Here is a 14,282-nt window from a genome sequence, read left to right as displayed (position 1 = left end):
CGGTCCGCACCACTGCGCCTCTTTTCTAAGAGTCTCTATGACAACAGCCCTGGACAAAAGCAGCACGTCCGAGACGCCTCTCCCCTCCTCGCGAGCCTCTGCGGAAAGGCGGCGCCGTTGGGGAGCCATTCTAAAGAACCAGCTCGTGGCCTATTCCCTCGCAACGTGGTGTCAGTGTCACTTCCTTTCATCAATGAACCCGCGGACAGCCGCTCGACAACCTGAGCGACCGCAGCACCAGCTCACCGTTGATGCTCGCTAATTAGTCTGGAGCTTCACTTTGATCCGCCGCCATCTTGTTATTCAAAATCATTTCTTTTGTCACGCTGTGATTTACAGGCGCCGGCAAGGTAATTTGGAGCATTTTCAGCTCGGGACAGGCAGGAAATATACAAATACAGCATCGCAATATGAGGCTCGATAAAGTGACGGACAGATGGCTGTTGGATAACTTTTGAGCGAGACAAACGAACACATCAAAACTCTTAACAAACCTTGCCGTAAAAGATGAGTCACGTTGCAAATAAAAATGTTTAAAAGCCCAACATTGCACATCTAGTTAAAAAGGAAGCGCGGCGAGAAAAAGCTCGGAAAGGGATTTGGTCAATATCGCTGCGTTTTTGCAATCCAATTTGGGACGTGACGTGCCTTTCGAGTACTCGCTCTTCGCGCCTTCCTTGCTTTCAACTGTGCACATCACTCCTCGGATACCTCCAACAAGTGGACATCCGCCTCGGGACGTGTGTAAAGCCTTGAAATCGGCGCATGGAGAGACAGCAAACATGGGCGATTTGCTCCCAGACACCTTGGAAGTGCCCGACCTCATCACGCAGGGAGAGGATCATGAAGGGCGAGAGATGAAGAAGGATGGAGGAGGGGAGCACCACAAAGGGTTTTTTATTTTATTTTTTTAAACGAGAGAAGCAAAGGGCTGGCACTGAAAGAGTGAAAAGCACTACTATTCTTCGATTCAATTGGTCGACCATTAATCGGTCGGACACTCGTGGCAATAAGAGCAAACAAAATCAAAAGGCATTGATCAAGTAGAGTGCCAATGTCCTTTTGACGGCAACTCAAGTGAAATGACAGCCTCTGCTATGAAATAAAGTCCCGCTTGTGTGCGCGCACGTGTGTGTGTGATGCCCAAGAGCAGCCTGCCAATACAGCCATCAATATGTGTTAATCTAATAAATGCGCACATCTTGCAAAATAAAATTGAGTTTGGCCGACAGTCTCCAGCAGAGCCATATTGGATGCTATTGATCGCCTGCTGAGGCAGGAAGGTGCGTGGGGTGGGTGTGGCGGGGGGTATACTATCAACGGTTTGGGCGATGAGATGTGATCGCAGCCAGGCCGGACGTGACCCAGCAGAGTTTGGTTCTGCATGCGCCACTTAACCTTGAATCGCTCGTCCCAAGAACGACCTTGGGAAAGGGGCGGCGTGGGGGGAACGGATGGGATTTGAGCAGTTTTGGGAAGGTCGTGAAGGAGCAAGTGTGCGGAGCGGCAAAAAGAACGGCAGAAAGGTCACGAGGCAAAAATGATGAAGTCATCCGGATTAGATTTTGTGTGGCCGCACTGTAGACGAGAGCTGGCGACGCGCCCGCGCCTGCAGCCAGAGCCCCCCCCCCCCCCCCCCCCCCAAGCATCAGCACTTAATCACTTGCGCGGATATACACGGAATCTTAATCAATAGTCAGGGCTTGGGAATTTATGGAGCCTCTTAAACCATGTACTTAAGAGGAGGATTAATGAACAAATAGAGCAGCCTACTGATATGGTCAAAAAATGGCGGGGCCAGCTACTTTTTATACTCAAGTACTTTTGTCTACCTCACAACATGCAGCAGTTTGGCAGATACAATTCAGGATTCGATTCGTTGCTCTCAATCACCACTGCGCAAAAAGAATGAGGAACACGTAAGACTGAAGAAACTATGACGCCTACCATCATGGGTTTTTTTTGTGTCTGTGTGTCTTGTCATCGACATGTCTTTGTCAGAGACACTGTAAAAAAAAAAAATGAGTTGGGGGGGAGTTCAGCGCCGAAAATCGTTGCCAAAAGTGCTGAGTGTGACACTTCCTCGAGGGCTGGCATCCACTAAAGCACTGATGCAACAAATAGGCAATGTACTCCACGACGACTCCTGGACATGTCCGGCAGCCTCTGCAGGGACGCACTTTTGACATGCAAAATGTCAGCCAAGCATGCAGCACTCATCTGAACGTCAATGGTGAGAGTTGTACAAAAAAAAAATAAAAATGGCTGACGGCGTTTCCTATTATATGTTAGCATGAAGCTAGAGCAAGCTATGCAGTTGTTTTAAATGCACAAACTATCATTACTGTTGTTTTACGTTAGCTTGAAGCCTGTTTTTGTTTTTAATTTCCAACGGTTACCTGCCAAACGACTGCATGTTGCGAAGTGGGATGGAGTGAAGTGACGCTGAATCGAGGAAAACTGTCAACGATCAGCAGAGGGGAAACGATAAACACTTTGCCTGCAGCGGTACCGAAAGGGAAATGTGATCATTTGGGCGCAGTCGGGGGTTAATTAATCAGTGTTTTAAGGACGGAACGGGCTGTTTTGACATGGGCAGCGCACGTGTCCAAAACAGTCAAATTAATTACAGTCCGGCAACGGTTGGGGCCGTGTCTGTGACTGCGAGCGGTTTTAATTAGCGCAGTGAGAGTTGTTCCGTCACTGCGTCTGTGTGCGTGCGCGGGCATCTGGAAGGCCAGAGCCACACAGCGCGGCAATGAATAAACACGAACGGCCACATAAAATGCGCTTTTTAAGTCATTTCGCCGCCGATGCACTCCGCAGAGAACCACAATCACTGCTGTGTCCGACTCCGCTCGGAGACAATCGATAAAAAGCTTTCATTCCACATGGCCCCCTTCCTCGCAGCTCCGCCCGGGGGTGATACAAGTCAGTCCCTGTTGTCGCACCCCCAATCTCCAAGCCGCAAGTACGCATTAGTGATGAGTAAATAAAAAAGAAAATGTGAGGGGTGGGGGGACCTGGCAGGCAAATACTCGTTTCATTGCGTCGAAATTGGGATTTCATTAATTCCCTGTCGATTACAAAATAAAAGCCCTACCCGGGTGGTGATGTAAAACGGGAGTTGTGTGTCACATCCGCGCTGCCACAATATTAGAAACATCAACTCTCTGTTTGTGTCACGTGAGGCGGGCTTTATCAAATAATTGACAATTTTGCATGGCCAAATGTGGTCGTTTTTGTCTTTCGAGATTTTTACATTCCAACGCACATTTGGAATATCGCAACAGTGGCGACGTTTGGCAAGATAGGATGGCGCAATTAAAACGCGATCACAACCGAGCCACTCTCACCTGCTTTCAATTTCCTTTTCATTCCTTCTAAATTCTGCCTTGTTTGCGCCTTTTCCCTCAGCGAGAGCCAGCTTGAAGGCTGCAATCAAACAAGCTCCCGATGGACCCCCTCGGGTCCGACAGGCAGTGCCGCACGCGCGCACACAATTACAAACGGCAAAACAAAAAGAGGAATATGAAGTCCACATTCCCTGTCAAGTCAACCTCTCAATACTGCAGCGTGCTTGTTTTCCGGGGAACTCAACATGTAAAAGTCCCTACTAGTCGCTGCCTGAGTGCCTTGTAGTGTCACGGTTGAGAAGACGCCACCGCGTCGCTGTCTGACGGGCTGCGGATAATTCGGGTAGCGCTCGCTGTCGAGTCGCGCGCAGCGCCGGATGCGGGAAGCGTTTTGGGAGACGTGCGGGGAGGGAACGCTAGGAGCTGGCGGACGAAGAGCGCTTGTCACGCCAGCGTGGCGGTTCAAAGGTTAGGTGAGTAAAACCCACGAAGAGAAGAACAGAGGACGGCGCTGTCAAAACGCAACGGGAATCTCGCCTCAACCCGGCTGTGACACCGCCGCTAATTAGCAAGCGCTCGCATCCCGCAGAGCGCAATGTCTTGTTAGTTTTCCATTTACACTTTGAAAGCCATCAGCCTTGCTCTCGCCTCATTCCAAAGTGTATTTACAATATCTTTGATTAGGGACGACTCATTGACTTCCACTGACACCTGCAAGACGACATTTGCGAACACCAATTAACAAGATCATCTTTCCATTTCCCCACTAATTCCAACCAGTGTTCTTCCCGCTAAGGGGACACTGAGAAAAGGGATCATCCTATCAAATCAATCACAAAAGCAGCCTTTTCAGATGGCGACGTCGCCGTTGGGAAAGCATCCTTCCCTTTGTGATTTAAGGTAATAGCTTTGACATTTCATTGTCGAGGATAGTAGGAGCCTACCGGGATCAGTCGCGGCCTCAAAACACAGGCGCGAGGCAGTAATCGCTTCCCTCTGGCCCGAGAAGACGCGGAAATAAAAAGGAAATTCAGCGTTTATCTTTATGTCCATTTCTAGTACATTTGGCTTTGCTCGTGTGTGAGAGAGAGAGAAAAAAAAAAGGGGAAAACACAAAAAGCCATCACGCCGAGCTCACTCCAGGTTCATTCATAGGCATCAAAAAGCAATTATCAGCACACAACCGAGTCTTCCTTCGGCGAGTTCATACACCCGTTGCAATTTTAATGAATGGACCGCCGGTAATGCGCCAAATTACTGGAGCAAAACTCGCAAGCGAGAATGGCGTTAAAGGGCATAAAATTGCCCTCCACCCCCGCTTTGGCTTCAGGGAAATGTTGGCTGTCAGATTTTTTAAAGAAATAAATAAATAAAGAAAGAAGCACATTGATTTCCTCAAACAACGGCAGCGAAGCGTTGCATCACTTTGCCGCTGCGTTGACGAGTGATTAGCCACAGACGACGTGTGCAGTCGTGTGTGCGTTGACATGCTTGGAGGACGCGCTCGTGATGTGACGGGCCGCCTCTGACTCAGCACATGGTCATTGGGCCTCAAGAGGGGCACCGGCTCTTTTTATGATCTCATCCAGTTTGGGAGATGAATCCGGAGCCTAAGCTCAATATTGCGGCGAATGATTGTTGGACGTACCGTATTGTATATGCGGCGGCGGGCGGCCCTTTGCTGATGCTGCAGCTTGCAGGAGATCGAATGAAAAAAAAAAGCAGCCCCCTCCCTTCTACGTAGGGGACCCCCATTTGTAATTTTTCTTTCATTATTCAGAAGGAACTCTCTCTGATTTTCTTGATTTGCCAGGCTTTAAATTGATTCTTTTTAATCAATTAGCAATTCCTTTCCGGACAAACTCCACATTGGAATTACAATAAATATGAACATTACAATGACTTAAATAGGTTTTGTTTCGCCAGCTCATCCATCTTGTTAGGGAGCGATCTTACATTCCCCATGATGACGGACGGGAGGACATGTCTGTACTTTCTCCTCCTTGTGCGGCGGTCCTTCCAGGCTCGACACCCTCGTGTCCTCCTTTTCAACTCGCGTGGGATATCCGGTTTGTCACCGGCCAGTAGCCCGCTGTTAGCCCGCCATGCTAACAGCTGGTCCTTACTGTAAACAATGGAGTTGCGTGTGCTATCGGGATCTCCGTTCAGAGGATACGTAAAAAGATTAAAGCAAATAAAGGAGATGAGCAGAAATGAAGCTGCCCCTCTCCCCCTCGTAGGTTTGGGGTACTTTTGCTACGATTGCAGGTGCTATTCAAACTGCTAACAGTAATCATGTCGTACCGTGAAAGTTTTTCTTCAAAGAAAACACCGATCTCAGCGTTTTTTTGGATCGGAAGTGACAGCAAAGGAGCCCACCTGCAGCAACGAGTGTGGGGTCTGCTAAGCGGTGACATCCCATCCTTCAAAAGACGCGTCATTTTGCGCATCAGACGCCACTCCCGAGTTCACCAGGAGTAGTTTAACACGTTTAAGCCCGTATTTGAACCAAAGTGTATTTCTACCAACAAAAAGCCCAAATATAGGGCAAAAGAGGAATTCTAAGGCACTGTAAGCAAAACAATGGGCAAAAAATATTCATTGGGAATATTGGAATGATGTTACATGAATACACAAAAAAAAAAAGACTGAAATCCCATCTTTTGTTCAACAGACATTTAGTCTGACAATCACCCTAAAAACATTTGGCTCAAAAATAATCCACATTGGGCCCTACACAATGTTTTGGGTTATTTATTTGACACAAAAGTGATGAACGCATATAACGACCCAATTGTTTGGGACACGGCTTAGCGAATTATTTAAGGTTACCCAACTTAACAGGTGGCCCCCTTTTTTGGGACCCAATTTGGGTTATTTTTGACCCAAAAGTTTTTTGGAGTGGTGTGACTGCATGATGCCCGCAACCAAACATACGTGCTGAAGTAGTTCAAGCGTCCCCGGAGCACACCTACGAGTGCACCAGTTTAAGGCCCTGCCCAGTGTCCAAAACGGCAGGTGGGAACCACGACAGTTTGCACCTCCTGAAGCAACGCAGACACACGCTGCAGAACCAAAAGAGGTTGAGGCCGCAGCACCAGTTGGAGAGGTGCACCATGGGATACGTTGCCTTGGGAAAGTGGGTCTTCCAATGCTTGGCCACATCGCTGCCCGTGGGAAGGTGCAGCGTGTAGTCGCTCCAGCGTTTGGACACTGCGTAGACGGCCCCCACGCCGCGTCCCTTCTCGCACCACTGCGCGTCGCCGTTTGGGTTGCAGTTGAACTCCACCCATTCGGATGTGAAGTCCCCGAGTACGGGGCCCTCGCCCGCCTCCGGGTCGGGCCCGGCGGCGGACGGCTCGGCCGTTTGCACCGCCACGTAGACCCCGTCTACCCTACGTACCTCTTTGATCCAGGGGAGGGAGTTTTCCGTGTCCAGCACCAAGATAAGGCGTGAGCAGTGGCCTGCGTTCTTCTCCTTCCACAACTCCAACAGGTGGGCAAGATGAAAACTCTCTCCGCCTATGAAGAAAACGGTGATGAGTGAATCAAGTCCAGTGCTGCCGGGGCGCGGTATAAAACAATCATGGAGACACAAAGGAAGTAGGGGTACTTTGTCTTCTTCTACTGGAAGTGACTCAGTAAAATGTTGTAATGAGCGCTATTTTTCAGAGAGGATAAAGAATATACAAAAAGTCTACCCATGAATATTGCTTTGAGGTTCAAGTCCCGCCACTATGAATGAACATTAGCATGTCGCAATGACGGTTTCCTTTATAGGTTAGCATTAGGCTTGTTTGGGGCATTCATGATTGAAAATGTCATTTTATATTGGCAATTAAAAAATACTTCTTTTTTTCTGCCCCTTCTTCTACAAAAAGCAAGGATGAACTGTCAGGGTGTTCGTGGTTCAAGGACATTTCAGTGTGACACTCTTGATGGACACAGCGTCCCTGCGTGGATCAAACCTGTCAACTTCCACTTGACCAGCCGTCCGTCGAACCGCAGCGGACGCGTAAATTGCACAAAGATGTCGTTGAACAGAAAGGGGGCGGCCAAAAACGACAGATGAAAAGCACAGAGCGCAGAGCTGTGTCGCAGAGCTGCCACAAATGCGTGAGCCAAGGGCACGCTCTGCGGTGCCAGGTAAATTAGAGCTTCAGGTGTTATTTCGGATGCCCACATAAAGCTTTCATGAACATTATTTTTGTCCCAAAGCAATGCGTCAAGCTGTCACCGGTGCCGCAGCAAGAGCGTCCAAAACGTTCCCAGAATCCTTTGCTCGGCTCCTGCCCTTCACAGCAATTTTAACTCCTTTGGCTCACTTGTCGGGACTGTGACAAATCAGCCTGTGAATGACTGACGGAGGAGGGAGAGAATGCAAAGCGCAGTGTGATGCCAATGCCGCTTGCAGGGTGAAGGCAATCTGTGTGTGCGCGCGCATGTGCGTGTGTTTTGGGGGATAAGTGGTTTATGTTGTTTTGGTTTTCTGAAGAAATAGAGATGCTTCACGCCATTTCTGAAATGTGAAGCTTTTTGGTGTCTGTGACAGCGTTGAGTAAATACAAGGGCAGGGGACCTTGGAAAATTCAGCGCACATAAAAATCGCTAAAGAAAGAAAGAAAAAAAACGCAATTACCGTATTTATTGGACTGTAGCTTGCACCAGTCAAAAAATATATATATATGAAGAGAGAAAAAAAACATAAGTCTCAATGGGCTGTAACTCACAATTTGGTGGGAATTTGTTTTACAAAAACCAAGACCTTGTACAGTAAAGCATGAACTCTGACCCAAAATCTCCCTCTCCTAATCGTGTTGATGACAACTATAGCGAGTTACGGTCGGATTTGAAAATACTGCTTACCGGCTAGCGCCCAGGCTCCGCTTTCTTTGCGAGTGTGCCCACTGTAGAAGATCAGGTAGGTGTCGTGGCGCGGCCCGTCCGCCGTCCGCAACTCCAGGAAGTTGCGCAGCTTGGTGTGCAACGTCTCCAGGCTGACGCCGCCGGCCGAGTAGTCGCAGCCGAACGTTTGGATCATGTGGTGCGAGAAGAGCCGCTGCACGTTGTTCAGCATGCCTGTGGAGCGCAGGTTCAGCTGCTGGGCCTGCTCCGGGGGCAGAAGGGTGGGCTGGCCATCGGCGCTGAACCGCAGAATGGGGAAAGGAGTTGATAGCTTAAAAACACTGAAGTGGCTTGGGGTGGGGGGGCATCGCTGAGTCGGGAATGAAGGCAAAGACTGAGGCGGGCAGGTTGACGACAACCGAGATGGAAAAGTAATTTGATGGAAAAGTGCGTGCGCTTGTGTGTGGATGATGAGCTGCATGAGCAACACTGAGGGAGTGGCGCGCGCGCGCACAAAGTCAAGGCTGGCTGCAAATCTCACGGCCATACGTTCCCCTTTCAACCTGCTTGCTTGATGTTATTCATGACCACGCGGATGGAAGTGATACCTCACCCCTTGACTACAGACATCTGCCGAACGGTATTGGGGGTTGTTTCCTCAATTACGGTGCACCTGGAGAAGGGGATGTGGTGGCACCCTGTGGGCTGTGTCGTACATTGATTTTTTTCCCCCTCCCAAATCCATTCTGTGCTCCCCTGACTGGTTGTTTTGTCACCCCCCCCCCACCCCCGCCCCTTCTGTTCTGTTTTTCTTTTCATATGCGGGGCAATCTTTTTTCGACATTTCTTGCGCCTGTTCCATTTGGTTGCGCCCTGCGGCACAATGACAATAAAGCTATTCTGATTTCCAAAGGCAATGGAAATTTGTGGCATTTGAACTACAGTTTTCTAGAAACTGGAGACAAGAGGACTCGCTGATATTGGACCCCCCAATGGAAAGACACACCTCCACGCACACAGTCATTTTAATCATAAAAATGACATGCTTCATACTCGCATCGCGTCTTGGCAAGCTCATCTAATCGTCTCAAATCTCGTGGCACCCAGGGGAGGAAAGGCTCATAGTTTGCATCTTCTCGTCTCTCTCTTTCATCCTCCCTGTGACCCCCTCCCTTCTATCAAAATGCTGTCCCTTCTCCCTTCTCCCTCACTGGCTTTCCAGCCTCCCCCGTCGCACCCTCCTGCGCTTTGTTTTGTTTTGTTTTTTTATCGGCCTCCCCTTCTCACCCCTATTGCAGTAATCTCCCCGTGGGGCTCTTGTCATTGTGGCAACACGATCTGCAGCCATCAAACTGCCTATTACACACCACTGCATTCTCATCATGCCCCAGTCGTCCCCCCGCGGGCCCCGGCCGCGTGCAGCCTTGAATACAGAGACGCGGCACCGGCGGGACCCGAGTGCAACGCGGAAAGGTTCCGCGCAGGGGAGCCACGCCGCATTAGTGAGCATCGCTGGCTTCTTTGGTCACGTCGATCACTTCGATATGACGGCGTGCTGCCGCGCCCGACCCCGGGGGAAGGGATCGTCAAAACTAACTGGCCTATTAAAAAAGATGGCAGGCCATCTGAGAGCAAACTAGGGGAGGCGTTGGGAGTGGCGGCGGCTAATGGCTAACCGCCGCCACGACTTAGTATGCTGCGCGGGGAGCACCAGATTGATCCCTCTGGGGGCCGAACATTAGCGGCATGTTTATGCATCGTTATTGGCCTATTTATCCAGTTGGTTTTGCGTTAACCGAGAGGGGAGTTGAGATGAGAGTTCACGTTCTCAAAAAGCCGATGAAATGCCACCAGTGCACACAAACACAAAAATCCTACCTGCAGTAGGTTGTGGGGACGACCAAAGCGTAGCCGACGCAGGTTCCCCCGAGACGGCCGCCGAGCTCATGGAACAGCCCGTGGGCCAACGACTCCAGAGGGAGCACGATCAGCAGCGCACCGAGGAAGAGACCGTTGACCGGCTGCACCGAGAGAAGAGAGCGCAGCAAAGTCACTTCCTTCCATGTGCCACTTGGGCTTTGTGCAGAAGCAAACATGGCCGCTTCATTGGTGGTGACAGCCTGCGAGAAAGTGAACGCGACACGGGACCGACTGCGGGATCACGCCCGAAGAGACCCAACGTCTTAAGATGAGGAAACGAAAGAAAAACTTTCAGAACGAAAATGATGAAGTAAAGACAAACAGAAACTTTGGGCTTGTTACACTTAAAAGTAAAATCAATTTCATGAGTCACTGGCACGCAGTCTCATTTAGCATTCTCAAGCAGACGTGTTGGTTTCACCACATGCCCGCCGCCGTTTCCGAGAATGAGAATCAATTCCTACAAGTGGAAGCGGCAAAAACACTCCATCACCGGTGATTCCCAAGCACCGCGGCGCGGGAAATTATTTATTTTCACTTGCGTGGTCTGAAAATGATTTATTTCCTTAATCCAATATTTTTGTTCAGTTATCGATGCCAACGCAAACATCGGCTCTAAAAGTTGCTAGTTTGCTCCAAGCCTCCTACCTGCCAGGATACCGCACCCAGAGTGACCGTGGACAGCAAGCTGAAGAACACCAGCCGCTCGGAAATGAGGCAAAAGTGTCGGATGCCCCTGGAGGCCATGACCTGCTCCAAGCTGCGGCTGTCCGAGCGCTGCGCTCGCCAGGCTCTCTGGCACTCGCTCAGCTTGCTGTGGAAGCCCCACACCGTGATGAGGAGGATCACGTGGCAGATGGACCAGAAGAGGCCGAACAGGCAGAAGCCTGGGATCACCAAGTACCACAGTTCCAAGTGGCCGAGCTGTGTGAGAAAAATATCAGTCAATGGACTAGTCATGCCTGTTTGTTTGTTTGTTTTTTTAAATGACAACACATCGGTGGTTTTATCATTTCTATTTGGTTTCATGAAACAATGAGATGTAAACATGTAGACTGCACGTTTTAAGCGCTGACACGATAAAACAAAAACAAAACAAAAAAAAAAACAACGTCAAAAATTGTATTCTACTAAGCTGTGATGTGAATTTAAATTTGTTGAAATGTCCAGAGCCTAATTTGGGCTAAAGATTCACTCCAGCACCCCTTGGTTGTACCTTAAAAGCAGCCAGGATGATGAAGGTCAGCTCCAGCAGGCTCAACGGCAGGAGGGACAGGCGCCTCCACATGTTCGCCAAAGTCAGCACGGGCATCCAGCGCTCGGTGGCGCCCAGGGCGCTGAAGTACACGTCCAAGACGGGCTCACACAGCAGCCGCCCCAAGTAGCACCCTAAAGCGAAGGGGTTGGCGGCGATGCCCAAGGCTTGGAAAAACACCAGCGAGGTGACCAGGGCGAAGATGACCAGGTTGGGCAAAGCCAGGAGGGACTTCATTCTCAAGTCCACGATGAGAGCGCCCAGAGCCACCACGAGGCCGACGATGGCAAGTGACTTGTTGAGAAGCATGGTGGTGCTGGCGATGGCAAAGCCGAGCAGCTCCAGGAACTCGGTGGACTTCAACAAGATGGGTTCGTAGCGGGTCGAGCGGCATATTCGCTCCGTGGCGGCCCATACGATCTTCATGGCCACGCTGGCCAAGAGGAGATAGTTGGCAACCACTTCCTTGACGTTGGAATCCAAGGAGGGACTGTTGAGGAAGCACAGGAGACCCAGCAGGAAGCCAAACCACAGATGGAAAAGGCTCAGGCTGGCTTGCTCCATGCCAAAGTAGTAGTGGAGGATGCTTGCGATGCCGAGGACAAAAAGACCAAGGATGAAGATGACCAGGATCATCGGCTCGCTTGTCACCTCCCAGCGCAAGTACATACCCACGCACACCGCCACCAGGAGGTTGAGGCTTGACAGGTAACCGAGGCAACGCACCGATGTGATCATGTCCACCTCCTTGGGCCTCTTGACGGTCAGTGCCTCTTCTTCTTCGTCGCTAGCCATAGCTGACAAAGCCTGATTCAAACGCAGCTGATGGTTTGAAGATCCAACCAACCTTCTGTCATAAAATTAGGTAAGAAATCAACCCCTGAAAACACGTCAAAAACACCAGTTACAAACATATATACATACATAAATATATATATACAATTATATATAATTTGTTTTTAACGTCATGCGCATTTTAAGTGAACTTAATTTTCAAATCACATAACGGGGTAGGACTAGATAAGTTTTTTACTTCTTCCTACTCCCTTGAACATAATAACTGTGTTGAATGAAGATTGATTTCTTTCTTTTTACTTTTTTTATCTACCTTATTTTCTGTCAAATTATTACTGTATATATGTTTTATGTTCAATAAACAAACAAACAAACAAACAAATAACACAACCATATAGAGCAAACAATGTGCTGCGACATGCTAACACAACGTGACAAGCATATATAAGCGTGTCCCATTATGAAAGAACATGCGTATTGGAAAAGCTGGATATTTAGCTCGCCAGCGTGCTGCGGACATTTTTTCTGGCGATGTGGCAGTCCTGAAGGGGAGCCGAATGCTAACATTAGCATACGCGATGATTTGCCGAGAACCGTGAGCTAAGTCCCTCACTGCCGTTTTATGTACACAGAGGGAGAAGACGCGTTCGAACACATGACGGAGTAAACCGCTGAAAGTATTAGAGGTATTTTTTTTATCGAATGTTTGTAGTTCAAACGAAACTTACATGTTGCTGGGGAGTAAGTGAAAGCAGCTCTACTTCCGGATTCTAAAGTACAGCAAAGCGCGCGAGGGGGGTAAGTGAAAGCAACTCTACTTCCGGATTCTAAAGTACAGCAAAGCGCGAGGGTCAAACGTGACGAGTTTCGCTTTTCGTTGCTACCAATTGGACCAAAATTAATTATTTCAAAAGTAGTGGAAAACATACCCATTAAACATCTTGTTTGCAACGCACACATTATACTCTCCTCAACATCATAAATTGCTGTTTGCATATAAAAAATATCTTCTTTTGGACAATTTCTTTTTACCTGGATTTAAAGGCATTCATACTTTGGGCTGACTTCATTTCTTTTGGCAAAATATTCAATTTGAATGCAGCATAACAGCGAAATGCCACTTCTTCATGCTGCTTTTGAAACCTGGGCTCCACAGTTTGCAGACCTCAGTGCCCTTCTGGGTTTATTATCCTTGCTGTGTTGATATGTGGCCTTCGAAACCAGTCGTGCTGTAACCTAGCAGTGGGACTGTTTCAGATTGATAGTCCACATTGTCAGCATTCATCGTGATTAGTGGTCAGAACAAGCAACACGCATCTTTTGCAATCTGCATACATTAATACAATTAAAAATCAGCATCTCTAGTTAAGTTTTTGTCCTGTTGCGAGGCAATTACCGATTCTGAACTGCTCCAGTTGATGAATGAATTGCGTTTTAATACAGCAGTGCTGGGGGGTTTTCCCTTCTCCTTTTTTACATTATGATGTGATCGTTGTGGTACGAAAAGGTGGATTTGTCACGTAGCAAGATGGTGGTGGACCCCAAAAAGCAGGCAGGAGGGAGGAGCAGGGTGTACTTGACAAATTATATTTAATAAAACAGAGAAAACTGAATCAAAACAAAAATAGTCCAAAGTAGCAAACAAAAATCACAACTGAAGCTAAAACAGAGCCGTGACCAAAACAAACAGCAACAAACAAACATGACAGAAGCCAAGAGCAAACAGCAACAATGACCCGACACTGAGTGTTCGGGCAGGAGCCCTTTGATACAACTAATAATTTCATAATGACCAACAGGTGTGCAACTGCAGGGGGTGCCTTACAGTGCCACCTGTTGGTCCCAAACCAAATCATGACAGTACCCCTCCCTCAAAAGCGAAAACGACGAGATCAATAGCAAAGAGTCTGTGGGCAAGGAAGCATCAAGGCATAAACAATACTCCGACAACCAGCAGACAGATTGCAGGTCCTTAAATACACAGTTCCTTAATTAAAAGATTGGCAGCAGGTATGCAGCCAGAAAGTCCGCTCAGTCTGCCACCTGCTGACCAGGCCAAGAACAGGAACATGACAGGATTAAGTCAAATCAATCCCCGCTGAAGGCCAAGG

At 48.7% G+C, this 14,282-nt stretch overlaps 1 protein-coding gene across 2 annotated transcripts; it reads right to left on the bottom strand.

Annotated features, from left to right (window-relative positions):
• Positions 1 to 5,935: 5,935 nt before the first annotated feature.
• Positions 5,936 to 13,018, bottom strand: tmem168a (transmembrane protein 168a). Of its 2 annotated transcripts, none has more exons than XM_086103541.1 (6): positions 12,900 to 13,018; positions 11,338 to 12,256; positions 10,770 to 11,045; positions 10,080 to 10,222; positions 8,223 to 8,500; positions 5,936 to 6,878 (listed from the first exon to the last, which is right to left on the bottom strand). In XM_086103541.1, exons 2-6 carry the CDS (start codon positions 12,169 to 12,171, stop codon positions 6,328 to 6,330), a joined length of 2,082 nt encoding a protein of 693 aa, XP_085959667.1. In that variant the 5' UTR covers positions 12,172 to 12,256; positions 12,900 to 13,018; the 3' UTR covers positions 5,936 to 6,327. The 2 variants fall into 2 exon arrangements, with proteins under 2 accessions (XP_085959667.1, XP_085959669.1); XM_086103543.1 differs by lacking the exon at positions 12,900 to 13,018 and having other exon boundaries at positions 11,338 to 11,962; positions 12,048 to 12,197.
• Between the last annotated feature and the right edge of the window lie 1,264 nt (positions 13,019 to 14,282).

The sequence above is a fragment of the Hippocampus guttulatus genome, chromosome 22 (assembly GCF_054856545.1).
Source record: "Hippocampus guttulatus isolate MCC_2025c chromosome 22, RoL_Hgut_1.0, whole genome shotgun sequence".
Lineage (NCBI taxonomy): Eukaryota > Metazoa > Chordata > Actinopteri > Syngnathiformes > Syngnathidae > Hippocampus > Hippocampus guttulatus.
Note: the sequence above shows the minus strand (reverse complement) of the source record. Positions and strands in the feature narration are given on the sequence as shown.

Bases quoted from the DNA above. Each gene is read 5' to 3' on its own strand.
- tmem168a (XM_086103541.1), bottom strand. From the start codon at position 12,171: ATGGCTAGCGACGAAGAAGAAGAGGCACTGACCGTCAAGAGGCCCAAG. The intron at 11,046-11,337 runs GTACAACCAAGG...TTTCTCACACAG, and splicing joins TCATCCTGGCTGCTTTTAAG to CTCGGCCACTTGGAACTGTG. The intron at 8,501-10,079 runs GTAGGATTTTTG...TCTGCGGTTCAG, and splicing joins GTCCCCACAACCTACTGCAG to CGCCGATGGCCAGCCCACCC.